General features: G+C 44.4%; 2 protein-coding genes and 1 pseudogene across 3 annotated transcripts; 2 read left to right on the top strand and 1 right to left on the bottom strand.

Annotated features, from left to right (window-relative positions):
• Positions 1-3879: 3879 nt before the first annotated feature.
• LOC136528313 (protein MICROTUBULE BINDING PROTEIN 2C-like) lies at positions 3880-8065 on the top strand. Of its 2 annotated transcripts, none has more exons than XM_066521258.1 (5): positions 3880-4101; positions 4240-4308; positions 5716-6069; positions 6961-7179; positions 7732-8065. In XM_066521258.1, exons 1-5 carry the CDS (start codon positions 3952-3954, stop codon positions 7903-7905), a joined length of 966 nt encoding a protein of 321 aa, XP_066377355.1. In that variant the 5' UTR covers positions 3880-3951; the 3' UTR covers positions 7906-8065. The 2 variants fall into 2 exon arrangements, with proteins under 2 accessions (XP_066377355.1, XP_066377356.1); XM_066521259.1 differs by having other exon boundaries at positions 3886-4101; positions 7756-8065.
• A 923-nt stretch (positions 8066-8988) lies between these two features.
• On the top strand, positions 8989-9699 carry LOC136529731 (classical arabinogalactan protein 6-like). Its single transcript, XM_066522798.1, has one exon. It carries the CDS (start codon positions 9061-9063, stop codon positions 9514-9516), a length of 456 nt encoding a protein of 151 aa, XP_066378895.1. The 5' UTR covers positions 8989-9060; the 3' UTR covers positions 9517-9699.
• A 7288-nt stretch (positions 9700-16987) lies between these two features.
• Positions 16988-24772, bottom strand: LOC136526063 (uncharacterized; annotated as a pseudogene).
• Positions 24773-27225: the final 2453 nt, after the last annotated feature.

Raw genomic sequence — 27225 nt, 5'->3', positions numbered from 1 at the left:
TATTTATACTTTTACCTATCCTCCATAATGTCTCTCTCTTCTTCCCCAATGGTTCAGACCGACGAAAATCAGTAGGTGCTCATCTCCTCTCTCCTCCAATTGTGCCCTTCAAGCTCTCAAGCTTTTCCTTTGACTTCCCCATCAATCCTTGAAAAGAATAAGGTGCCAAAAGTGATTAGAGAGCAGCTTCACTGATTTCCAAAACCTAAAGTGCATTTGGTTAATGTTTTGGCCGACGGTTGTGTTTGTTACTCTTGGAGCTTGGCTCCTAGCCAGCTAGAGCGTCTGAAAGGGTCGAGATGGCGGACTAGAGGGGGGTGAATAGTCTTTTCTAAAATTAATCACGTTGGCTAACCGAAACAAGTGCAGAATTATAACTATCGGTCTAGCCAAGACTACACCCCTCTATCTATGTTCTCTAGCACCTTCCAAAGATACAAATCAAGCAACAAAGGTGCCGGGCTAGCTAGAGCTCACCTAACCAATGCTAGGAGCAAGGTCACACAAACCTATGCCTCTAGTACTTTAAGTAACAAGGGAGCTCCTACACATGCTAGTAAGCAAAAGCACAAAGCCAACTAAGCTCACTAGCAATGCTCAATAACAAGGCAACCAATGCCTAATTAGAGAGCGCAAATACTTAGCTACACAAACTAAGCAATGTGACTAACAAGGTTACTAAAACCAAATTAGCCACGCAAGGAAGCTACTTCTATGCTACACAAGCAAGAAGGTAATTAGCAAGCTACACAAGCTATCTAATTACAAGAGCAACTATACAAGCTTAATATGTATAAAAGTAATTGCAAGCTTGTGTAATGGGGATGCAAACCAACGGGAAGAACAAGGTTGACACGATAATTTTTCTCCCGAGGTTCACGTGTTTGCCAACACGCTAGTCCCCGTTGTGTCGACCGCTCACTTGGTGGTTCGGCGGCTAATTAGCATCATCCGCTAAGCCCGCACATCGGGCGCAGTAAGAACCTACCCCTTGAGTGAGGGTAGCTCAATGACACGCTTTACTAAAGTTGCTCTTCGCGACTCCCGCGGGGCGAGCATAAGTACCCCTCACAAGCACTTCTCCGGAGCGCCGCACAAGCTTCTTGCGGGCTTCCACGGAGACCACCACCAAGTCGTCTAGGAGGTGGCAACCTCCAAGAGTAACAAGCACCACCGGCTTACAACTCGATCACCTAGTGCCACTCGATGCAACCTCACGATGTAATCGCACTAGAATCGCTCACTCACACAATCAAATGATCACTATCATGTATATGTGTGATGGAGGGCTCCCAAGCACTCACAAGCATGGACACTAAGTCCCCTTTGGTGCTCCACACCAGCCATGGCCGAAGGCCACTTCTATTTATAGCCCCAAGGGCTAAACTAGCCGTTACCCCTTCACTGGGCAACGGTCGGGCCGACCGGACGCTCCGGTCGTGTTGACCGGACGCTGGACCTCAGCGTCCGGTCGCCCGCAGACGACCACGTGTCTCGATTCCAATGGTCACTTGACCTGACCGGACGCAGCAGCTTTCAACTGACTGGACGCTGAACCCCCAGCGTCCGGTCGTTTCCAGTAAGGTACCGACCTCGACCGGACGCGTCCGGTCACACTTGATCGGACGCAGCCAGCGTCCAGTCACACTCCAGCTTCTGCGTCATCGTACGTCAGCCTGACCGGACGCAGCCTGCTAGCATCTGGTGCATTTTGGATCAGCGTCCGGTCACTTGACCGACACTGGCATCTCCTCCATTCTCTTCACCCTTGCTCAAGTGTGCTAACCACAAGAATTTGTATCCGACGTAATAGAAAATAGGCATTTCATTTTCTCGAAAGCGCCGAATCCCATCTCACTCCTGCAAACACCACCTCCTTTGTAAATGTGCCAACACCACCTCCTTTGTAAATGTGCCAACACCACCATGTGTACACCACCATGTGTATGTGTGTTAGCTTTTCACAATCATTTCCCAAAGGATGTTAGCTACTCAACTTGCCACGCCACTCGATCCTAGCGACAATGCAAAGTTAGATCACTCGAGTGGCACTAGATGACCGATATGCAAACAAGTTTGCCCCTCTTGATAGTATGACCATTTATCCTAAACCCGGTCATAAACTTCTCTACACATCTATGACCGGTGAAATAAAATGCCCTAGGTTATACCTTTGCCTTGCGCATTCCATTCCATCTCCTCCAATGTTGATGCAACACATGCACCAACATGATCAACAATGATATGATCCACTTCATATCATCACGTGATCATATTGGTTCATCGATCTTGACTTTACTTGCTCTTCACCGTTGCCATCGTCCATCGGCGCCAAGTCTTGCTCAAGCTTCACCGCCACGCGGTCCATTACTCCAAAGCCTTCGACTTGACCTTCACGCTTGCAACCGGTCCATCAAGCCAAGTCTTGTCTTGATCTTCTCCACCTTGATCACATGACTCAATGTCATGTCTCATGTGCATTTAAGCTCCTTCATCATCACATGTGTGAGCTTTGCAACATCTCCAAGCCATTTTCACCTTCATGGCATATGTTGCTCACACACATGTACCTGTGGACTAATCACCTGTGTATCTCATATAAACACAATTAGTCCACCTAAGTTGTCACTCAATTACCAAAACCAAACAAGGACCTTTCAGCGTCGCCTGGTGAGCTTGCCAAGTTTGTGGTAGCCATGGGAGGTTTGTAACCACCTCTTGCAGCAAGTAAAATCACCCTTCATCTCAAGAGTTTTCTCTCTTGACTTGAGAACGAGGTAGGGTTGTAAAGCCCTAAGCCTTAGTGGTATACCTCAACAACGTGGACTTAGACAAGCCTTGGTGGTGAGCTGAACCACGGGATAAATTCTTGTGTCATCTTGTACTTGTGTTGCTACACTTGTGTTCTTGTTGTTGTTGAGATGATTTCTAGTATTTGAGGCCGATCTACTTGTGTGTGGTGTTCCCACCACTTTTAGCTATCGATCTGTGATCTACTACCCGGTAGAAAGCTAAGAAATTTACCTAATCTCTCTCTTGCAGGTGCGGCAGTGCTGCTGTTTAGTGCGGTAGTGCCGCGCTCAAGATTTGGTTCCAATAACAATACCAAGATTTGGTGACTGAAAAGAGAGTACTTAGGATTTGTTTGGATCAAGATTTTCTAATCAAAATTATGAATGAGATTACTATAATATAGAGTAAAGATTATAATAATCTTGGATGTTTACATCCCTATATATTATTTTAATTGCTGGATTATTGTCTATTCACCCATGAATATGATCTCCTAGTTGTAGGTTTGGAATGAATTATAAGATTACAGTAACTTATTTGGATCTTTATTATCTAACTCATAATCTCAGGTGTTTTAATTTATCTAATTATTATCACCCAATGGTGGTAATATGAAAAATACCGTGTTAATGATTGACTATTGAAATGTAGTATTCCTAGATTAAGAAAAGGTAGAAAAAAATCTCAAAAGGAACTTTTATACAATCATAATTTGGTTACTATGTCGATGATCGATTATATATAAACTGTAGCAGCCCTGAGCTCGACGCTATCTCCACTATTAACTGGAGTATCAAGCAAGTTTTATATGCGTAGCACCCAGATCCCACTTGCATTTCCCCCAGTAACCACTGGTAATCAGTGGCCAAGCACTTTTGCCAAAAGCCAGCGTCTCCATTTGTTCCGGCAAGACTCCTCTTCAAGCTTCGTATCGTAGATAGAAAAAACAGAAAAGCAAGCCGGCCGGGCCGACCCGGTCGGGCATCCGAACCCAACGCCTCGAAAAGCCTTAAACCCCGACCCGTGGCTGACATCACCCGACCATTTTCCATTTCCATTCCCGTCCCAATTCCCAGGCCCAGCCCGTTTCATTTCCACCTCTTTTCTTCCGATTTCCACTCGAGGGGCCCCTCCACTCGATTCGAAACAGAATACCAAATGCACGATCGATCCCACAAGCCGCAGCCGCAGCCGCAGCTGGCGGAGGCCGGCAATGGCGGACCGGCCGGCGACAGCGGCGGCGGGAACGTGGATCGGGTGCTCTTCAAGAACCTCGTCGAGATGGTGCCGCTCGTCGAGTCGCTCATGGTGAGTTAGCGGGTGCCGCGCGCAGATCTCGCCGGGGGGGGGGGGGGGGGGGGGGGGGGGGGGGGGGGCGCTGCCCGGGTTTCCGCGCTCCTGCTGGCCTGACCGTTGTTCTGTGTTGGTTCTTCTTCCTGGTTGCAGGACCGGAGAGCCAACCCGGCCTACTCGCGTCGCACTTCGTTGGTCTACACGCCGGCGCCGCCCAAGAAGGTTTTGTTGCCGCCTTCTTCCCCCCTTTCTTCCCTAATTTACCCCTGTATCTTTCTTTCTGTTCCTTTGATAGTTTGTGGGTTTGCCGATTTTATTCTTGCGTCGGTTGCTTACGTTCGAATCTGACATGTTGGCGACATGTCCGGTGCCCAGTTCCATCGAGTTTGTTTGGTTCTAGGTGCGTTGGCTGCTCTGTTAATCTGCTAATAGTTCCTTTAAAAAAAATGTCCATAGCTGTATCAGTATTTAGAATCGGGGTCTTCAATTGCTTATCAGGGCCTAGGGAATTGTTAATCGGAGTTCTGGGATAAACTGTGTATGAATTGGGGTTTGTATTGAAAGATGGGGTAAAATAGGCACCATAGGCATGCTGCTGGCGACTGTCTCAAATGTCGTGGTTGTTTAGAATAGGTTTAGGAAATGGGACTGTATGTATGTTTTGGAGTTTGAAGCAGATAGTTGCGACAGTTTCTCGATTCTGTAATTTAATATTGAATGAATTTGTGCTACTTGACCCAAGTAGAGTCACCTTAATATTGTCAACCTGTTTGGTGCATGAGCAGAATTTTAATAGCAGACACTGTTTCTGCCCAGGTTTAAAGTTTGATTGTAGGTAAGGCTGGACGAAAAACTCGAAGCTCATTAGCTCGCTCGGCTCGTGGCTGGCTCGACTTGGCTTGGCTCGGCTCGTTAAGATAACGAGCCGAGCCGAGCCAAGATTTTAGCTCGTTAGCTATAACGAGCCAACTCGAGCCAGCTCGCGAGCCGCTCGCGAGCTAAACGAGCCAAGCTTTCAGGAAAAAAAGTATTATTTAAGGTAGTTAGATGCATGAATACTATAGTATTTTATTATACTTGTATATATATTAGCGCATATTAATTTTTTATTCGATTTAAGGTTGTTAGATTCATTTCTTTTGTATTATTATTATTCTCAAACTTTAGATAAATGCAAATATTATATTTTGTGTATTTTTTATACCTGGCTCGCGAGCTTAACGAGCCAGCTCGAGCTTTTAACGAGCCGAGCCGAGCTGGCTTTCTGGCTCGTTAGGATAACGAGCCGAGCCGAGCTAGCTCATTATCTTAACGAGCCAGAACGAGCCGAGCCCAAACGAGCCGAGCCGGCTCGTTATCCAGCCTTAATTGTAGGTAGAGGTGAAATACATGAATCCTAATTACTATGTGAATTCTTTTACTACTAATTACTGAGATACATTATGAACTAGAATGGTCGCTGGATGCTGTAATTGTGCCTCTGTCGGCCTTCGATGTTAGTTGCGATTTCCCCTCTTTCAGATTAGACCTCAGAATGACAATTTGTGATTCTTTATTGTAAAACTACCATGACAAATGCTCTTTGGATTTGGTAGTGATGAACTTACGAATGGATGCTCATTCTTACAGGCAAGCGATTTGAAAAGTGTCAAGTTGCCACAGAGCGTATCCGCCAAAAAACGGAGAGACCCTGGTGATTCAGCCAAGAAGAGTGCCCCAGACTCTAACGGCGACAGTGGCTCGGCTGTGCCATTTTCTCTCTCCGGAGCTGAAAATAAGCCCAAGGATGAGGTTGCCATGCTGCGCGAGCAGATCGATGAACTGCAAAAGAAACTGCTCGAGAAGGAGGAGGTGCTAAGATCCGCGGAGAGCTCCGTGTCTGAGATGAATGCGGCATATGCAACCATCGATGAACTCAGGCGCCTGGTGGCTGACAAAGAAGCTTTGATCAGATCTACCAATTCTCAGTTGCATGATGCAAAGGTAAAATGCTGCCGATTATGATTCACTACTGTTCTGAATTAGCTATCATGCTTATACCCATAAAATCTGTTTAAATTATATATTTTCCTTGTAACTCTGACATGAAAAGGAGTGATACAAAACTGCGCTACCATCAAAGTTGGCACCCTGTGAGTGAAAAAATATTAAATGTTAAATACAGTTACAATACAAATGTTATTCTCCTGTACGCAAAATCAGATTTCTTAGCAACTGGCGACTACTTCTATCACAAAATTTGACAAAATTCTTGCTTATATTTGTGACGAGCAATATTATATGTTTCAGTCCAAGTAAACATTTACTGTTGTTATCGAACCATATAATCGGCCTAGCTCGTAAGTCTAGTTTAATGTAATGCATAGGCTAACTTTATCTTGCAAACGTCCTTCTAAAGGCTACAACAACCTCTACTTAGAACGATAGTCAGAAAGTCTGTCACAATGATTCATGCACAAAGCCATAGCTGTTACATTCACACTTCATAAATTTTATATCTTCAAGATACCTGGGTTGTTGACTGATTGTTTAATGTCATTACACACAGTTTATGAAAGTTCCTCATTCTCATTTTGAGGATACTGCAAATTAGCTATGCTTGCTGTCTTGCACTGGATTGAATCAACATTTGTCAATTCCAGCATACCCTTTGATTTAGACATTGAGTAATCTACTGTTACTTTTGCGTATATAAATGGCTGTACATATTTCCTCTTCAGATGATTCACTTATACTGAGTTTCTACTTACACATGTTATACTAATTTTTCTTTTTTCTTTTTTGGGTAAGGATGCTAAAATTAAATGATTGTTGAGTTTATTGATGGGAAAAGATTTTTATTTTTGACCTGACATTTTCTTTGTCCTCCTACAGATTATGCTTGCAGACAAGCAAGCTTGTTTAGAGAAACTGGAATGGGAGGTAAAGATGTCAAATAAAAAAGTCGAAGATCTTCAAGGAGATATGTCGAATATGGGATTCGAGATAAGCTCATTGATGGCATTTTTCGAAAAAATTTCAGAGAATGTTTCAAGTGACTCTTATGATGATACAATACCATCGTCATATGAATTAGAGGCACTTCAATCAATGGTGAGCATACATCCTTCGAGCACCATTGACTTGTTTGAACCATTAAATGTCTTAACTAAAGCAAGGGATGGACTGTAAGTTAGTGTTATGGTGTTTTAAATTGTCTAAGTAGCTTGCCATTCCTGAGAATCACCTTGGTTGTCACTGATTGCTTTGTCTAAAATGTTTGCTGCTTTATCTAAAATGTCACATAAACACTCTGGGGGCGTCACCAATTGCATTGTCTAAAATGTTTGCTGCATTATATTAAATGTTTGCTGCATTGTCTAAAATGTTTGTCTAAAATGTGGTTTACTGCTACCCGTTGATACTCCTTACTATATACCAACACGAGGTTCTTTACAATCTGGGAAAAAATTGCGTAAAAGTGTTAATCATTTGGGAATAAAATTTTGACGCTACACTGAAAATTTGTATTATGATTTAGTACATTATAATTGGAGTACTGTTTTTCTCTTGCAATGTTATTATGGATGCTGAAATTGGAAATATTTGTTCAAAGAAAACTGGTTAGATGCTTTGCACTAAATATTGATCATGTCAAGCTAATAGCTATGCATCAAAACATGGAATCAGAGTGAAATTGACAAGATTGAGGTCGACAAGATAGAGCAGGAAAGGATTACGTATGCTGAAGCTCTCGCGGCAGCGAGAGAGAACCCTGACGAGGAGCACTTGAATATAGCTGCGGAGGCAAGGTCAAGGCTGCAGGTCCTTGTACTATAGTGGCCCCTTCTGATTGTAGCATATGTATGATAATGTTGAACTGCTGATGTAATTGTACGTGTTGGCTTGAGTTGAGGTGCTTGTGGAATCGTTCCGGTGGTAGTGGAGTGAGAACTGTAAACTGACAGCTGTTTCGTGTTGTAATCATATTTATTCAGTCCTGAGGCCTGCATTGCTTGAGCTGTAGTTCAGATTTCTGCGGCATTTCAAAAAACCTGTGGTTGAAACTGCTTATGTAAATTGTTCTTCAGCCTAGGGTATAGACAGTAGCTTTTTAGCAGTGTATAATGGGCCTGTTTGGTATAGTTTTTAAGCTACTTATGGCTAAAGTAAGCTGAAATTATAAGTCAATGTCTATGTTTTTTTTTGCAGTTTTTTCTAGAACATGGAGTCGCTGCAGTAGATTTCCTGTTCCTATAATTTTGAGATTTTCTAAAAGAGCATTCGTTCTCCAATTCTCCTAGATAAAGAGACAACCCTCTCTCCCCTTTCTCTAAGAAATACTTAAAAGTTTTATCTCTCTCCGATTTTTTAGCTGCTACAACAGTTCTTGCTTATATCATAAACTGTTTTAAAGATATATTCTCTAAAACAATTTAAGCAATATAAGAAATCCGTTGAAGATGCTCTTATTTGGGAAACACTTATCTTCATAGCTGTACCAAACAAAATCTGTGCAGGGTGCCAAATATGCCTGCACCTGAGCTACTGCTGTGTGAGTTGTGAACAATCAAGTCCTGGTACATCTCTGGGCCTAACTGGAACTTGCACCGTCCAAAAGCTTCAAGGCCCACCAATTCTCAGGTCGAACATGATGACCGAGGCCCATCCGCTCAGCAGAAACAATCACCAACCAGCAACCATGCATAATTCCCCTAAAAAAAAAGCAACCATGCATAATAACTGGACAGACCCCACAAGCCAGTGGATCGTCAACCGTTTGAAAAACATGGCGCGGAACGGACGGGCGTCCTTCAGCTTCGTCTCCACCTCAAGTTTCCACGGGAGTTCCTCCCATCCTCTCAAGCTTACCAACACGACACCTATAAGAATTCTTGGCCGTCTCCCTTTGCAACTCACCCCACAAAGCAAGAAACAAACCTTGCACCCCCTCCCTCCGTCGTCACCACCACCACATCCAGCCAGCCAACGAAAATGTCGCGCGTCATCACAGCTGCGGTCCTCCTCTACATCCTCGTCGTCGCTGCCGTCAGCGCGGTGGCCGAGGCCCCAGCAGAGTCACCGAACGCCAGCACTCCTGCCAAGGCACCCGAGTCTGGAGCCAAGAGAACTACTGCCCCCGCTAAGGCCCCCGAAGCCGCTGCCGCCACCTCCACCCCCGCCGCCGCGCAGGCCCCATCGTCTTCGTCTAGGAAGTCTGGTCCAGCTGCCGCGCCGACCACCGCCTCTACTACACCGCCTTCTTCTTCTTCCACGGACGAGGAGTTGGTCCCTTCCCCGGCAGCATCCACCGCGCCAGCGGTGTCCCCTGCCGCTGACGGGCTTGCTGAGGGACCGGCGGCTGCTGATGACTCCGGTGCTGCTACCCTTGGAAGCGGAGCTGCCATCACCGGCGTTGCTGCTGCTGTCGCTACCATGATCTTCTACTGATGAATTCACCAGGAACCGTGTCGTCGAGGGTGGACACGTAATTGGCTGTGCCGTAATTGCTCTTGTCTGGTCGGGAGGGACGACCAGTGCAAGTGTTTCTTTGCTTTGCTCACTTCGTTTGCTCTTGCAACGTTATGGGGTCAACCGTTATATAACTGAATGGATTTGATTAATTGATACAAATGGTCGTCATGTATTCCGATGCATGGCTTGTTCTCTTACTGGTTTTCATCCTGTTGGCTCGTATCTGGCTTTATAAGCCATAGCTTATAAGTCACCGAACAATATTTTTCTCTCACACCAAACCAACCAACAATACTTTCAGCCATGGCTTATAAGCCAAACCAGCCCAAACGAACAGGGCGCATATTTGTTTAACTCAACCTAATTTAAATCATGAACAAAATCTTCAGAAACACTCCATCCCAAAAGGAATGACGTTATGGGCATAGTTATTAGGATCGGACCGGAAATCGAACCGGTGAGACCGTCGGTTCACTGGTCCAACCGTTAAGAACCGGTTGAGCCGCCGGTTCGATAATTTTGGACCGGATGAATTGAACAACCTACAAATACTTCAAACCGGTGTAATATAATGAAATATAACCGATAATTAGCAACATATAGTTGATCATATATACAAATAATCTAATAAAGAACACAATTATTTAACAATTTTCCAGCTAATCTAGCTACAATTATATATAAAAAAATATGCATGAAAAGATAATATATAGAGAACTTACTAATTGGTTCCAAAAAGACTTAAATAGTAATTTAAATACTTACAGTTATCAAAGTAATCTCAAATGTTGAAATAGAGTGTACTCTTGGGAAGAGCTCATCAAAATAATCAAGATGGATATATTATTTATTTAATTAAGAGAGCTCAATTTTTAAAAAATTAAAAATGCGGCATCCAAAGTCAAGAAGTGCATGAAGCGTGGCAGGCAATGTACACACGCACACGTCACTCTCCAAACGTTCACAGCCCACACACGTCCTCCAAACGTTCACAGGTGTAGGCAGCAGTAGCAGCCAGGTTGGGCCCAGCGGCAGATATGCACACGGGCAGGAGGAGACAACAGCGCGCGCTACGAGACTAGAGCTCCAGACCGGGACGGTCCAGACAGAACCGGCCAGTTCACCGGTTCCTTAAAAAACCGGCCGGTTCAACTGGTTTTTAGCGGTCTGATTGCATGAACGGTCTTTTAAGTGAACCGAGCCGGTGTAGTCTCTGGTTCGGTCTTTTACCGGTCTGACAGCCGGTCCGGTCCGGTCCAAATAACTAGGGTTATGGGATATGTGCTGGTCAAACTTTCTCAAGTTTGACTAGCTTTATATAAAATATTAACAATATTTGTATCACTAAAAAACTTATTATAAAAATATATTGCATGATTTATCTAATAATACTAATTATGCATTATAAATATTAATATTTTTTTATATATAATTGGTCCTTAAAAATGCTTGACTTCTCGAAAAGTGAGAATGACATTCTTTGTGCGACGGATAGGGTACATATCTTAGATAATAATTTTGGCACCCCATGCCAAATTAAAGTGGGATCACACATTTATGTGTAATGTAAAGAACCTATGATAATGTGCTAGATTGGAAAAATTCCCAAAACTACCCGAGAAATATCTAGCTACCATGTATGTATCACATTTTCCGCACCATCAGACCAACACACAATTTTGGATTGTTCAACAAGTATTATTTTTATCACAAATACATCTTAATTTGATGTCAAAATTTACATGGATATAATTTACAACATGGCTTCTCCATATTTTTCTTGTTTTCAAATTTTTTTTGAAACAACTATAACTATATTTATGGATATTTTGAAGTTCAACACATTTCTGTTGAATATGAATCCCCAGCTCCCTTTTCGATGGTAGTAATCAACAAGTCGCCCTTGCCCTCATGATAGATTGACACGTTATACAACCAAGCGTTACAAGTAGTGACAACACATATAGTGGCGACATGGCGCTACAAAGAGATGACGATGCTAGAAGGAAGGTTTCAGGAGTGAACCGTCATTATACCATGAGTGTTAAAAGAAAATCAAGTACATTCATAAGTCACATATGGGAAGCCAGTCTCACACAAATTCGTCATCCATCGATACATTTGTACACAAACAAATCGAGTTCACTTCAATGCTGCATTGCCACCACCTGTGTGGTGGCCAAGACTACACCGTGGAAGTAGGAGGGGTAGGAGGAGAAGCCACTTTCGGAGTTCTACAGGAGAATATGAAGATGGAGCCAAGTGGAACAGAAGCCAGTGGCTGAGGAGGGGAAGGATCGAGTTAGTTAGGGTTTGGTTTTGGAAGGGAACCTACTTGTTTATATATGGGGGGGCGAGGAAATAGGTCTACATTTAATCAAGCCACGTACATGTTGCCAAGTGGCCGGGCCTAGGCAACAACCAATCATGGCAAGCCTCTATGGACCATAACTACATAGGCCCAATGCTTGGTTGTGCCATGCCATGTTTGCTTGGTCTGGGCCAAAAATGTAGGCCTCAGAACAATCCATTTAGTCCTATGTAGGGAACTTTGAGTCATAGAGTCCATTAGACATAAGACGAGGAGGGGGTGAATTGGCTCCTTAAAAGTTTAAGCCTTGGGACTTTGCTTGATTTACACTAGAAACACACAAAGAGTTTAGCAACCTATAACCAAACCTATCAACTAGCCTATAGTAATCTAGAAATGGTAAAGGTCACACAAGACACGCACAATGCAGAAGCTTAAATATGGTAAGTAAAGAGATCGAGTAAAGATGGACAAACTCCTAGAGACACGATGATGAATCCCATGGTGCCAAATTTTTAGTTGCCAAAACACAATTTCTAATCCATGTTGGAGTTCCATCGAGGTATGCTCCTGGTCATCAAGCCTTCCCACGGTCACGGTGTTGAGTTTGCCACAAAGGCTTGCATCAACTAAGGCAAGTGTCTCAAACCGCTAAGACTCACCACTACCACCCAACTCTCTCGGTTACATTAATGTTGTCCACAATTGAGTTTCTCCACCAAGGCAAGGGTCTCTCCTCGTCAACCACACACCAAGTTGCTGCCTTTCCATACCAAGCTCGGGGAGTCAATGTTGCCGGAGAGGCACCAAGGCTCCAATTGCTTTGGCTCTCTAGATTACAAGTGCACAAATCCCAAACAATGTAGTTCATAAGCTAAACCCTAATCTCTATGCTAAGCATGGTACTAAGCACAACTAAACCTTTGGATGTGAACACTAAGCTCTCAAATGGTGATTCGCGAGTGATCCTAGATTTGCACTAGATCTGACATACTTTAACAAACCCCAAATGACCAGTGGTATGGGATATACATATATTCTTCCCACAAATAGACGTTAGCAAAAGGTTGGCATTTTTTTTTGTATTGGCCGAATGATGTGTTCACAGATTTCCTCCACCAGACTATCTGGTCCTTATAGCATTTGTACTAGCCGTTTCTCCCTTTGTTGACATCATTTGTCTAGCGCTTTACTTCTCTTCAATGGTGGACCATCCGTCCTATTGATTTGCACATCATATTGTCTTTGTGCTTCATCGAACGCCACTATAGTCTATAGATTTTCTGACCCTAATCTCTGTGGATTATCTAGATTGCACATCATATTGTTTGACCCTTTGCCGCACTATTTTGCCTGTTCATTTGGATAGTGCTCTCAACCACGGCATCACTGAACAGTGAACACAACTTCTATTTGCTTGGCACTCTCATATTTATGAGACACGGATCGTCCAATCGAGTCAATCTTCTCTATTTTCTTGATTTTTTGATCTCTTCTCCAACTTCACACAACACTTGTTTTCTTGTATCTCTAGGATCTAAGTGAACCTGTGTAATACATCTTAATGAAGGATGTTGACTGAAAACATAAGAGCTTGTTCTTAGCAGCCATGCATGTTTCCATTCTCATTCCCGAATGGGAACGGAAACTTGGGGTATCATTTTATAACGTGGGAACGTGAACAATCCTATTCTCGGAACGTAGAAGTTCTTGGAATATGGGAACGGAAATGTGGACCATGTTCCCATTCCTAGGCTGCTAGCTTGCTCTAATGATACAGCCGACCACGGATGTGCGTGCTTCCCAAAAGGAGCAAGCGGATAGCGGCGCAAAGCATATCTCATATCCCGGCATCCAAGCGAGGTGAGTACCTTGTCTTGAAGCGCCTGTAACTAACTAGCGGGGTGTTGTCGCCGTCGATGTCGGCCCTGAAGGCATACAAAGAAATCTTTAGCTGCGACCCCGGTAATATGCAGTCATTTCATGAGTTGTTCCCACCGGACAGCGATGTGGATGCGCACAAGCAGCGCCACTGCCGCCGCCGCTTGGCAGCCCGGGCATAGGTCTCTTAGCCGGCGCTGCAAATCGGGTTGATCAGTATCCAATGTAACAACATAGCTTTTAGTGCACTAGGAAGGGTCCGAACGACCATGTAAAACTATTCTGACCCCCTAGGGCGTCGCTTAGCTGTGTTGTATCAATTTTTTCTCTATCTTAATATAAAGGTGCACAAACCTTTTGTGTGATCGAGAAAAATCTTATAATCACTAAAACCTGAATGGGATATAATCAAGGGCCCATGATCCTTACATCTGGCCCATTTAGTCCATCTATAGTTTTTTTTCTGCACACTGTGGTTCCATTCCATGTTTACGTACTAGTCCAGTAAAGGTCGTCTATACGTCCGAATTTTTTACTTTTTAGCCCTTTTTTTGAAAGTTTCTCACAAATAGACCCCTGTTGAAAAGATTTCAGAATATGGACCCTTAGCTCGGCACCATTGATGCTAGCACCGAGCTAACACGTCTCGGCGCCGAGCTCCTAGGCTCGAAGCGAACGTGGAAGGTGACATGGCAGGAAGCTCGGCGCTGTAGATTTTGGCGCCGAGCTCAGCGCTAAAGTGACTGGCGCCGAGCCTTTGTTTTAACCCCGGCCCAACCTTCCTGCCTGAGCGTTCTTTCTCTTCTTTCTCCTCCCTCTCAGGGTTTTTCTCTCCCCACTTTACCCTACCTCACGAATCGACATATTGGACCTTGGAAACTTTGATTTAATCCGTAGATCTTCGAGAGCAAGGTATCCTCGCTCCCCTCCTAGTTTTTTTTCGCATCGATTCGGTATATATTAGTCAGATTTTTAACTTAAGAATCGTCATCACTTAGGTTTTCATTCTATCCCTCAATATATGTATTATACAACCTGTAGGATGATGCCAAGGCGTGAAAAAGCTAGCAAACCTAGGCGCATGCAGTTATATTATGGGTTCATTGTTGTGCATAAAATGGGAAACCCTAGGTTTAGGGTTTAATGTTAATTGCTTTCGGTTCTTAGAACGAAATTGGTTGTATTGTAGTTATGGTTCGCATTGACAATTATTTGTGATGTTTTGAGTTTTGTTTGTTAAATTACATCCAGTTTTGTTAGATGCAAGAAATATTTTAGAGGAGTTTTGGTGAAAACGGGGTCGTCCTCGAGAATTATACCCCGACGTGCATCTAGCAAAGATGCCCCCAGTCCTCCTGACCTCCCTGTCCCTAACTATGACTATGGTTTCCCGGTCCTATGTTTTTCAATCGAAACATCCAGGACACAGCGGCGCGTTGCTTCTACACATGTAGTCGTTTTAATGTAAGAAATTATTTCTACTATCCTTTTTCTTTATTTGTGTAAGTATGCTACTAATATTTTGTTGGAATCTCGTTGTGTAGGACCATGAGAGGTGCTTTTTTCCTTTAGTGGATCGATGGTGCAGACAAGTTTGATCCTAGGTACCTCCTTTTCGATGATTAGTTTAGAGGGAGACATCCACAGTGAGCACTTCAAGCAGGTGGGTTCCACCCCCCTAACCCTCCGCCAATGATGGCTTAAGGAGAAGCACCTAGCCGCAGTTAGACGACTCGAGGAACCTCCTCTATGCGATTGTGGAGATCGAGCTGTGATAAACCCTGAGAATACGTTGGAGTTTGTGTGTCCAAACAAGCATGAAGTAAGTGCAAAGTGTATGTGTTGAAATGTTGAGCTATATGTGTTCATGTACTAATTTCTACTTATTTAGGTGTTTTCAATGGCGAAGTGTCATTTCAAGGAGTGGTTGTATGGTCCTAAGAACGAATGGCCGGAAGAACCGCGAAAGGTTAAGGAAAAGAAGAAAGAAAGGGTAATTTACAAAGCACCTGCTGTCATGTGTGAATGTGGTGTTAAATCTAACTATGGCCTAGTCCCTTCAGAGCTTGGAATAGGCCATTATTGCGGCCATATGGTTGAGTATGATGAGGTTGGTTATTTTTGTGGTAAACATGAAATCGTATTTTATTTCTTTTGCTAAGACATATGATATAATTTTTCGTTTGAACAGAGCACTAGGAAATGCAGGTGGGAATGTTATGATGGTCAAGCTAAGTTCTTGGATGAACTGAAGAAGAGGCAAGTAATTGCACGGAAGAGGGGATATGGACCTGACTACGCCAACCTATTCGTTAAACATCACAAATAAAAGATGCGTGAGTTTGCTAGACAACGCGGTATTTGTAACCCTGATCGATGTTGGGCTTAACAAATGGGGATTGGAGAGACTGGATGATGTTAGAGGAGGAGAGGACACCACAAGGGCAAAGGGTTTTTGTGGCGAAAAATTATCATCATAAAAGCTTATTTTTTCACCACAAACCAGCCTTTGTGGTGAATTTTTAAATCACCACTAGTCGCCATAAATACTCGCCTCACAAATACTCTAGTGATGAATTTTTGTTCCCCACAAATAACCATACTCATTAGTGACAAATTGTACTGCCACTAGTAACGGGACCATTTGTGGCTCATTCGTTGTCGCAAAAACATATGCATTAGTGGCAAAAAATAATGCCACTCATAATGTTTTTAGTGGTGATAATAGTTGCCACAACTATACAAAATCTATGGCAATATAATTGTCACAGTTACCATTGTAAAAGTGACAAATTTTGTGGTCACTAAAGACTGGTGACAGAAGTTTCGCCATTACTTGAGTTTGTTGTGTCGATGCTTGTTCTCACTATTAAATTATAATTGTGTCCAATTGTGTACCACAATATGTATGGGAAAAGTGGTAACTTGTTAACACAAATACTTTTCATTTGTGATGCAAACTAATCCTCACATGTAAACTACGGTGACAAACCTTTGTCATAAAAAAATATCTTTTTGTGAGAACTGACAAGACAAAATGTATCAATAGTTTCATCACAAAAAAGCATAGCATTTGTAGGAAAATATTAGTCAGGACAAGTTTTGTCATAAGATAAGTTTCAATTGTGTGAAACACATTAGATGTTGTGGCGACCAAGTTATCATTATTATCCTTGTTGTAGTGACAAAAATAGCTCAATAAATGCACATTATAGCAATATGATTATTTCAAATCTACACCAATAATATTTATTTCAATAATTCAAATTTGGCATTCAAGCATTACATAAAACTAAGAACACTCAAACCTCAAAATAACTCTCTTGACACTATTTTAAAGTCTCACAATAATTATTCAACTAAAGTGTTTAAACTCTAAGACGTTGGAGGCTGCGAGGCACCAATGCGTGCAATTAATTCAGCCATTTGATGATCAAGTTGTTCTCTCACTAGGCGAGCAACTTCCACTCTGTGCTTGACGCAAAGAACTCAGCTCATCACGTTGGGATTGCTGCTCTTCTTGCAGTTGTGCATTTGTTTCGACCACCGTGGAAACTTGGCTTTCCAAAGCTTGTGCTCATTGCTCAGCAGCCTCAACACGTTGCTCAGCAGCATCTGCACGTGCTCGAGCTGCAGCTTCACGCTGTTCAGAAGCCTCAATTTGCGCTTGCAATCTGATTCTTTCCTAAGCCTGATTGGTTTATAGCACGAATGCCAACACCACGTGAATGGTTTGGCTTTCGACCAAGAACTAGTGCGAAGTGCTCCACTATTGGCATGGGCGCAGAAGAAATCATTTCTTGATGTATCCCAATAGCTTCATGTAGTTTGGTCTGCAAAGCATAAAAACAAACTAATTAAGAACTCATATACTACACAACAGGCAAAAACGTTCATATAATGAATATAGGTATGAGCACAAATTAGCTATAGGATAGTGTAACATCCAAATGTTCTCAGAGTTGCTACTGTTTAAAAAAATCTGCAAACATGTTATTTAATAATTGAAAATTGTAGACAAATTAAATAATATATGAAATTTACAAACAACCTAATAAAATGATATTGTTCATGATTAGAGATACTGCAAACATTTCGTAGTGCCTAGACTTTTCAACTCTTTAAATGAACAATACAGAGACTACATTGCAGAGATAATAACCATGAAAGAGTCATACATAATTCTACTACCATACTTTTTCATACAAAACACACACCACTTCCACCTAATCCTAGTTCAAAAGATAGGATACAGATTGACAAATGTGAAACCTAGAGATGCCATCAGAAAGGGAAGTAATATGGTCATACCATTATTTCTTCACCTGTTGGAATGGACCATGTCCCATCAGCCTTTTGATATGTAGCCCTCCAAACTTGCATAGCAGTAGGCCATTCACCAGTTTCTAGGTCTCGCTGCATTAGAATAACAAAAACATATATTTACTAATTCAGAATGATGTGTAATAGAAAAAAATCTGCCTGGTAACTATTTTTCTCACCAGATCGTAAGCGATTTGAGCAATTGATCTAGGTCTTACTTTGGACCCCATCTCTTGCTTTCCTCTATTGATAGAGTTTTGGTTGCTCCTTTTCTGGTTTACAAATAGCATAAATGTAACATTAACAATTATGCAACACTGTAATTTAGGACATGAGTTGTATGCACCTGAAAATCATCATCTGTCCACAAATTCCTTATCAACCATTGCCAACCTTCTGGTGAGACATGTTGTGGCCTTGGCTTGTTATTTCAGTAAGTTTGAAGTAGACGGTAACACCGATTATTATATTGACTCTCTACTTGTCTCATGGCACAATCTTTATCTTCTTCTAAAAGCTCAGAAAACTTTTGCTGTACAACAAAGATATATTATAATAACCAGCCACTGAATGCAATGATAACCTATGCATGCCAAATATATTCATTTCATATGAAAAGTAGGTCACCTTTAGTTTTCTCCAAACAGATGTAGTAGTACCGGGATGAAACTTATCCATGTCCCTCCACTTCTTCACTTGGAGTGGTACAGTTCTTACAAGAACTATTATCTCACTTTTAAATAAACTAGCATGTTCTCCACACACTTTTGCAAATTCTTTAGGGAACTTTATATCAATATGCTTTCCTTTTGCTCTTCTCTTGCAAAGTTGATTGTTAATTATAAGTTTTCTTCCACTCTTAGCAAGGCCTAGTTACTTTAGGGAAAAGAACAAGGGTAATTAAATGTAATGTTTGTACTCTATAGTGTCAAGAATCAAATTTTAGATTAGTATAACAGGTTGTGACATGCTAAATGTAGCACTTGTTATTATGTCATATAAAGAAATAAATGTAGATCAACATAACAGTACCTAGCTAAATCAGCGAAATAAACAATGGTGTAAAGAAGCAGGTTTCAAATTAGCAAAACACCTTCAGTGTTGTGTGTTGCAGCATTTATTTGATTATTTTCATCCATTGCCACATCTGAATCAAATTGATCACGTTCATTGTCAGTTCGAAAGCCACGTGAACGTAACCTGGTTGTTATTTCACCTGTAGAAACAAAAATAGGCATTTTGTAAAATTTACATAACTAAATATAACAGAAATGGCTATCTTTTATTGTACCATCAGCACATGAAGTAATGCAAGTGAACACAGTTGCAAGTAATATAATTAGGATTTTTGACATCGGCATGAACACAAACCCCATGTGTTTGTTCATAGTAGCTCTCATTCAGATCTATGAACAAGTAATGGTGCATTCAATTAAACAAGAAGTCAAGAACTTGCATGTTCTCATGGAGATTATTAATGGAATCGCTATCAGTACTAATAAGTCAAGTTGTTGACAACTAGAAGACACATCATATGAACTTAACAAAAGATCATGTAAGTTTTCTTATACAATAGAAGCAATATAGAAACATTATATTACAAATGAGGCTGCAGAAAATTGTAGCTTTCCTAATTTCTCTTGATGCAACATGCTACAATACATCATAATTTTTACGCAAAGAAATATTTGGTGGTGCTGAATGTATAAAACAAACCTATACCAGAGGTCAATTGGTCCCTTGGATCTTTGGATAAAGCAGAGGCAAGCTCATCAAATTCTGTATCCATTTCAGCAATTGTTCGTTGAGGCACCTGTGGAGGCACCCGTGGAGCCATTTTCCCTGCGAAACAACAATGGAATTGATGGAGAAACATAGCCATCAAATTAATGGACATTTTACCAAAAAAACAATCTGGCCAAAAAAATAATTTGAGACATACAAAGGATGGAAACAATCTGTCAAAAAATAATTTGAGAAATATAAACTTGGACTGGGCTGGAGGCATGTGTGTCGTAGGTTGGTGTCTAGTACAAATATGGTATGGATGTGAAGCATATTCATAGATCGAAATCAAGATATCAGTATGGAATTGGAGGTATCGCATCTTCTTGCGGTGTAGAGATGGCGGAGGCGGCGACAATGGTAGTTGTGCAAGCCGTAGTGGCGGCGGCCGTGGTGGTGGCTGCCGCGGCGACTGTGGCCGTGGCCGTGGCAATGGCGGCACTAGTCGTAGGCACGGCGACCGTGGTGGCGGCGGTGGTGGCAGCCACGATGAACTGGATTGGAGGCCGCAACGACGGATCAACACGGTGGTAGATTTTCTGCATCGACATCATGGATCCATGGGGTAGCTAGTCACCAGAGGCATCTGGGCGTGCGCCATGGCAATACATGGCCTTGGCTTTGACACAGGACAGGAGTAATCATTGGTGGCTAATAATGATGATGATGGCCGGATAGAGGAAGACTTGGCAAAAAAAGAAAAAGAAATACTAGTAGTAGTACGCTGTGCACCTTTGTGGTCGCATGTTTCTCTCCGTCAGTTGGCTTTGATTGTTTGGTAGATCCGTAGATGATGGAAAGGACTCCATGTATGTATATATATACTTGATGTCCAATGCAATATATGGCAGGAGTCAAAAAAATTCATGGATTAATTGGAGGGAAAGGTGAATGGATATTTGGAGGGAACAATTTTCACCAATTATAATTATTAAGAGGAAAAGAGTGCGCTCGGTGTGAAAAAAAACGATAAACAAGGCCAATAATATTTCTACTAGAGATATAATGTGAAAAAATATAAACAAGGTCCATAATATTTCTTCTAGAAATTATAAATTTTAATACCAAATTTATTTTAATGTGTGTTTATTGGAAAAAATATTTTTGTTATTTTTTAGAGAGTGAATAAAATTTGACTTCAAATCTCTTCGGATAAGACACATCACGTGACAATTAGTTTTCTCTAAATGGTCCTTCCATGGTGTTGGTACAGAAAGTGACCAACGCGTAAATATTTGTAGTTTTGCCGTCCGTTGTGATCGGAGGTGGCCTAGTACTTAATGACACAGGGTTTATACTAGTTCAGGCAACGTGCCCAATGTCCAGTTTGAGTCGGTCGGTGACTTTATTCCTGAGCCTAGGTGCTCGAAGTTTGCAGTGGGGTTACAAATGAGAAGGAGAAAGATGGACGGTACAAGAGGTCCGGTCGGACTTTGGTCAAAGGGGCCGAGAGTGATGGAAGCTCCACTATGTGCTATGTGTTCGAGCGTGTGCTCGAGGTTTGAACCTAGTGGTTCTATTGTTGTGTACTAGTGAACTTGATCGATCTAAATCAACCTAACTTTTGGGAGAGAGCGCATCCCCTTTTATAGATGAAGGGGATGGCCTTACAAGTGAGAGAGAGAGTACATATGCTGCTAAGTCTTGCTACCCATGCTGGCGGGTACAAGATAATGGTAGGCATCTACAATATTGTTGAATGTCAGATGCACGTGGGAGGTTGCGTCGTCTTCTTCAGGTATGGCAGATGTTAGTGTCTGTCACACTATTGATACCTAGAGGCATGCAAGGGTTTTACCATGTTCGCTTGGTGTGGTAAATGCCGGTGCCCACAACACTGTTGATGCCCAGAGGCATGTGGGGGGAGCCTTACCTTATTTGTCTGGTATGGGAGTTGATGGCGCCTACAACACTGTAGGGAAAAATGTCGGCGCCCACAACACTGCTTGGGTTCTGTCATGCTAGGGAGGTCGCAGAGTACTGTTCTACAGGTGTACAGGGTACGGTCCCCGTTATTGCGGTTTGACTTGTGCGCCCTACCATACTTTCTCCGTCTATTTCCTAGTCCTTACTGAGCGGGCGTCCCCGATCGGTTGGTCCCAGTCGGCTCTTATTGTGCCAGTTGGAGAAGAGCAGTGAGAAGGGGTTTGGTGCATCCCCAGTCGAAGACACGGGTCGGAGTCGAAAGTGGTGTTTGGCCAGGCCTTTCGGTCGGAGAGGCCGCCCGGAGGTGGGCTGGAGACCGAAGCGAGCGCTCTGGTCAGAGAGGCAGGCCAGAGTCAGAAGCGGGCGCTGTTCCTCCTCGTCCAGGCCTTTCGGCCGATGATTCGATCGCCCTTCTAGCCTATCGTTTAGGTACTTGGGCCGGCCCATGAGTTGACGTTGTTTGCAACATTGCCTGCTAGGCCGAGCCTTAGTTGGGAAGCTGGTCTGTGAGGGACCCTGGGTTTATGAACCTGACAGGAGCCCTCGAGTCCTCGAGCAATTCGGGTATAATCGTCTGGTGGATTTTTGTCTTGACGGTGGGTGCGCACGAGCGCACCCGTGGGTGTAGCCCCCGAGCCCTAGGCGATTCAGGCAGAATTGTCTGGGGGTTTTTTGTGTTGTCAATGGGGGAAGTTTTATTTCGTCAGCGGGTGCGCGCGAGCGCACCCATAGGTGTAGGCCCCGGGTGATTCGGGCAGGATCGCCTGTGGGGTTTTGTCAGCGGGCGTGTGTGCGTGTATTTTAGTCGAGATAGTTAGTTTAGCGATCGGGTGAGGCGGAAACATGGATCCTGGCATCGGTGTGTGCCGTGGGATCGGGCGAGTCAGAGTCGTGGATCCTGGCGTCGATGCAGCCCACGTAGCCAAGGCAGTTAGTTTTAGGGATCGGACAAGATGGAAGCTCGTGGATCCTGGCATCGGTGCGCGCCATGGGATTGGGCCAGTCAGAGTTGTGGATCCTAGCGTCGATGTAGTCCATGTAGCCGAGGTATTTAGTTTAGGGATCAGGCGAGGCGGAGCTCACATATCCTATTGGGGCGAGTTTGGGGTCACAGACCCAGGCGTTTGGTGTGCAGTCGAGGCGTAGCCGAGGGATGGGGCGAGTTCATGGTCACAGACCTAGGTGTTTTGGGTGTCTTGAGCCCTCGAGCCCCATTGGGCTTGGTAGGGGTCGGGTTGAGTTTTCTGCGCTACTCCGTCCTCGGTTTCTCACAATCGGAGGGGCTAAGTTTTGTTGCTTGCCACGATCGCTCGGGCTCGAGTGACGCACTTGGTGAGCTCGCTAATGGGTATGATTGAGTGGAATCTAGGTCCGTCATTTGTGACGGGGTTGACATAGTCCTCTTGTGACATTCCACTACTCCTTTACCTGCAACCCGGTAGATGTCTAGGTCATTCCGGAGACCGACCCAGGTGGCCCGATGGCCTCCCCTCGATGGAGATTCTATGGGTTTGGCGAGAGGTTTAGGATCGAATGAGAAGGTTGAGATGACCCTATCCGCTTTGGGGCAGACTAGGTGAGGGCCGCACGGGGCTCATCTGCATTTTCTCCCCTAGCTCTATTTGATGCGAGGCGGCCTTGAGCCCTTTGTGGGCTAGCCTTTGTACCCCAGTTGGTCGTTGCTCATGTTGAATGAGGCAACTACCGCTTCATGACGCAACATGGAGCATTGTGATGCATTTCGCCGCATGTGCGATGCCTTAGTTCCCAAGCCCCCGGGCGATTCAGGGCCTGAATCGTTCGGGGGGCACGGGCGTATGGAATGAATGCGTGTATGAATATATGAATAATTATATAAAGAAATAGCGAGGGTCGGTAGTGTTACCTTGATGACTCGAGTGACGGGGTTTGAAGAGCTCCAATCGGAAATGTCCAACCAGGACCCATGCTCGTCATTCATGATGGAGTCAGCATGGCCTACATGGGGTGTCCCTTTGCTCCTTACCTATCTCTTGGTGTTTTCCTAAGCCGTTCAATCGACTTAGAGAGCCCGATGGTCTCTCCTGGCAGAGATCCCATTGTTTGGGTTATTCCAAGTCCCGCCTAGGGAGGCGGAGAGCTGCCTACGCGTGGTGGCGCTTTGGTTCTTATGCCTAGCATGCGGTAGTGGTGGGCCATACCCAAGCCATGTCCCATCTAACTAGGTGTCATTTCGTCGGGAAGGGTGCATCCCATTGTATCCCATCTGCATTAAATAGGGAAGGGAGAGGGTTTTTTGCTCTGATCCTTTGCCCTTCTTCAGCTGTCGTGTTTCCTCCTTAAATAGGGGGAGGGAGAGGGCTTCTCATCATAGTCCATTGCCTATTCTCCAACTATTGCCTCTCCTCCTTCTTCCTCCTCACCGAGAGTGCCTGTATGCCATGGTGGTTCCTAAGTGAGAGAGAGGGTAAGCGAGGGGGAGGACTCACAGATCCTTTCATGAATCCAAAGCATGATGTCAAGCTGGAGCTGCCTGAGGCAGTGCTAGCCATCTTTGCCTAAGAAGGGGCGCCTTCTGCTGAAGGAGGTGGCGCACTGGATTCATTTGCGAGGCCTTTTTTGGGATGGAGCCGTGTGTGGATTCTTTTCGGTGGATCTTCATCGGGCGAGCCTTGTCGGAGGGGAAGTTGCCAAGGATCATGATGGTGGAGGGTTCCGTGCCTACAGCTACTCAGGTTGGCCAGTTCATAAAGTTTGATGAGATCTCTTCCAGCCATGGTGGCCATACCTCGGTGGTAGCATCCCTACCCAGGAGCTGGCTCGACTGCATGAGAAGGTCAGGAGCTCCATGCTCTTGTGCTAAGCATCTATGGGTGCGACATCCTTGAGGTACCCGTTGTGCTCGCCAAAGTCAAGGGAGTGGAACCGGGCAGGTCCCTTGAGGTACCTGTTGCGCTCGCCGAAGTCAAGGGAGTGGAATCGGGCGGGGCCCCTGTGGCGGTGGTTATGTCCAATGGCAAGTGCCATGGCCTCTCCTTTGGCATCAGGCGATGTCGTCGAGTGGCCATAGTAGTATTTGGAGTAGAAGTAGTTAGAAAAATGTAATAGTTGAGTTCGTGGGTGAGCCCCCATGTGAATAGTTTTTGTGTCAATGAATACATCAGTTCTATTTTTGTGATAGAATCACTATCCATTCCTTGTTTTTATCCTAGCATAGCTTTTGTTTTGTCCTTTCTTTTTTGCACCTGCCCATTAGTTCCATAGGCTGCAGCTTTTTAAGAACCTGGGCATGGCCCGCGGGGCTCGGCTGCTTGTAACCGTAGGTCGTGGTAGGGTGCATTCGGTTAGGAGTAAGAACAAAGTCACATAGGGCAATCAACAGAATGGAATGCGCTTCCGTTTGGGGACAAGGTTGTTACCATGTGATAGTAAAAAAGAGAGGTAGTATTTAGTATTATACCCTCATAGAGCCCCTGAGCGACCTAGGCTAGAAGTGTTCAGGCTGGGGTGCTTTACAGGAGTAAGTGTTTGACTAAAAAGCGGTAAGACCAAATTTAGGGGAAAAACGACATAGCTGTTCAATGTTCCAAGTGTTGGTGAGAATGTTGCCATTGTCGTCCTCCAGTCGGTAGGCGCCCGGTCAGATTACTTCGGTTACCGTATAGGGTCCTTCCCATGGTGGAGAGTTTGTGTTTTTCCTTCATCAATTGGGTCCTCCGGAGCACAAGATCATCGACTTCGAGGATCCTCCCGCTGATCTTCCTTTCGTGGTACCTACGGAGAGTTTGTTGGCAGCGAGTGGAGCGGATGATGGTCATCTTGTGGGCCTCCTTGAGTAGGTCAACTGCATCTTGCTGAGCCTCCGTGGCTCGGTCGCGGTCAAAAGCCTTCACTCTTGGGGCGCCGTGGTCGAGGTTAAAGGGCAGCACTGCTTCAGCTCCGTAGGCCAGGAAGAAGGGTGTGAACCCTATGGATCAGTTTAGGGTCGTTCTCAGGCTCCAAAGGATCACTAGGACCTCTACAACCAATTGCCTGGTGTACTTGTTGAGTCGGTCGAAGATGCATGGCTTAAGTCCTTGGAGGACTATGCCATTGGCACGCTTGACCTGACCGTTAGTACGTGGGTGTTCGACCGAGGCCTAGTCGATCCTGATGCCATATCCATCACTAAAGTCTAGGAACTTCTTTCCAATGAAGTTAGTCCCATGGTCAGTGATGATACATTTAGGAACGCTGAACCAATAGATGATGTCAAGGAAGAATTTGACCGCCTCTTCCGAGTGAATGTTAGTGATGGGCTTGGCCTCTATCCACTTGGTGAACTTGTCGACTGCTACAAGCAAGTGAGTGAAGCCGCCCAGACCCTTTTTGAGGGGTCCTACCATGTCAAGGCCCTAGACCAGGAATGGCCAGGTGATGGGGATGGTTTGAAGTTCCTGTGCCAGCAAATGAGTTTGCCGAGCATAGAATTGGCATCCCTCACACCTACGGTCGACCTCCTCTGCATCTTGTAGTGTGGTGGGCCAGTAAAAACCTTGGCAAAAGGCTTTTCCAACCAGCGACCTTGGGGCCACGTGATGTCCGCAGATCCCGACATGGAACTCGTGGAGGAGCTGCTTCCCCTGGTTGGTGGGGATGCACTTCATGAGCACCCCTGATGGACTCTGTTTGTAGAGTTCATCACCGAGCATGATGAAGGTCCTGGTGCATTGAGCGATCTATCAGGCTTTAGTCCTTTTGGGCAGGAGAACCTCCTCAAGGTGGTAGGTGAGTAGCGGCGCTCGCTAGTCAGTTTAATCGAGTGCCAATATGGCGACGTCAGCGGGTGACGTCGTCATAGAGGCACTAGGGTCGGAGCCCCCGAGCGCCGGCTTGGCATCGGGGTTGGAGCCCCTGTGTTGTAGACTAGGCCCGATCTTCCAAAAGGTATGATAGCGTTGATTGGTGGAGACTCGACGTTCATGATCTAGGCTTCAAACCAAGACTGATTCGGACCCCTGTAACCATTACACCACTGCTCCGTTGGTTATCAACCACGCGAACATGATTGACCTCGCCGAGAAGGCTTTCCTGCAAGCGAATCGAGAACACAAGTAAGAACGGGATGAACACAATCTGAAATTGCAAATAAATATGAGGCTTATGAAAATTAGAAGGAGTTCAAGTCTTTATTCAAAAGGACTAATCGCCATAGGCGAACAAAAGATCAAGAATTGGGGCCCTGGTTCACAGCAAGCGGCCTTGGCGGCGACAGTTGCAGCAAAACGATGTCTATTTCTTGAGGAAATCAAGAACTAAACAAAACCCAAACCCTAACAAGAGGGATGGCTGGTATTTATAGAGTCTTGGATGTCACCCCCCCTAGACGCGCCCGTAATGGGCCCAAACACGATACACGGTCCAACGGACCAAAAGACGGTGTCACAGCACCCTGACAGATTCTGGACACTGACTTGTTTCGACAATTCCTTTTGATTCCG

Source organism: Miscanthus floridulus, chromosome 19, assembly GCF_019320115.1.
Source record: "Miscanthus floridulus cultivar M001 chromosome 19, ASM1932011v1, whole genome shotgun sequence".
In the NCBI taxonomy this organism is placed as follows: domain Eukaryota; kingdom Viridiplantae; phylum Streptophyta; class Magnoliopsida; order Poales; family Poaceae; genus Miscanthus; species Miscanthus floridulus.
Note: the sequence above shows the minus strand (reverse complement) of the source record. Positions and strands in the feature narration are given on the sequence as shown.

Excerpts from the sequence above, each read along its gene's own strand:
- LOC136528313 (XM_066521258.1), top strand. The coding sequence starts at position 3,952 with ATGCACGATCGATCCCACAAGCCGCAGCCGCAGCCGCAGCTGGCGGAG. Across the intron at positions 4,309-5,715 it reads CGCCGGCGCCGCCCAAGAAG|GCAAGCGATTTGAAAAGTGT; the intron begins GTTTTGTTGCCG and ends TCATTCTTACAG. Across the intron at positions 6,070-6,960 it reads CTCAGTTGCATGATGCAAAG|ATTATGCTTGCAGACAAGCA; the intron begins GTAAAATGCTGC and ends GTCCTCCTACAG.
- LOC136529731 (XM_066522798.1), top strand. The coding sequence starts at position 9,061 with ATGTCGCGCGTCATCACAGCTGCGGTCCTCCTCTACATCCTCGTCGTC.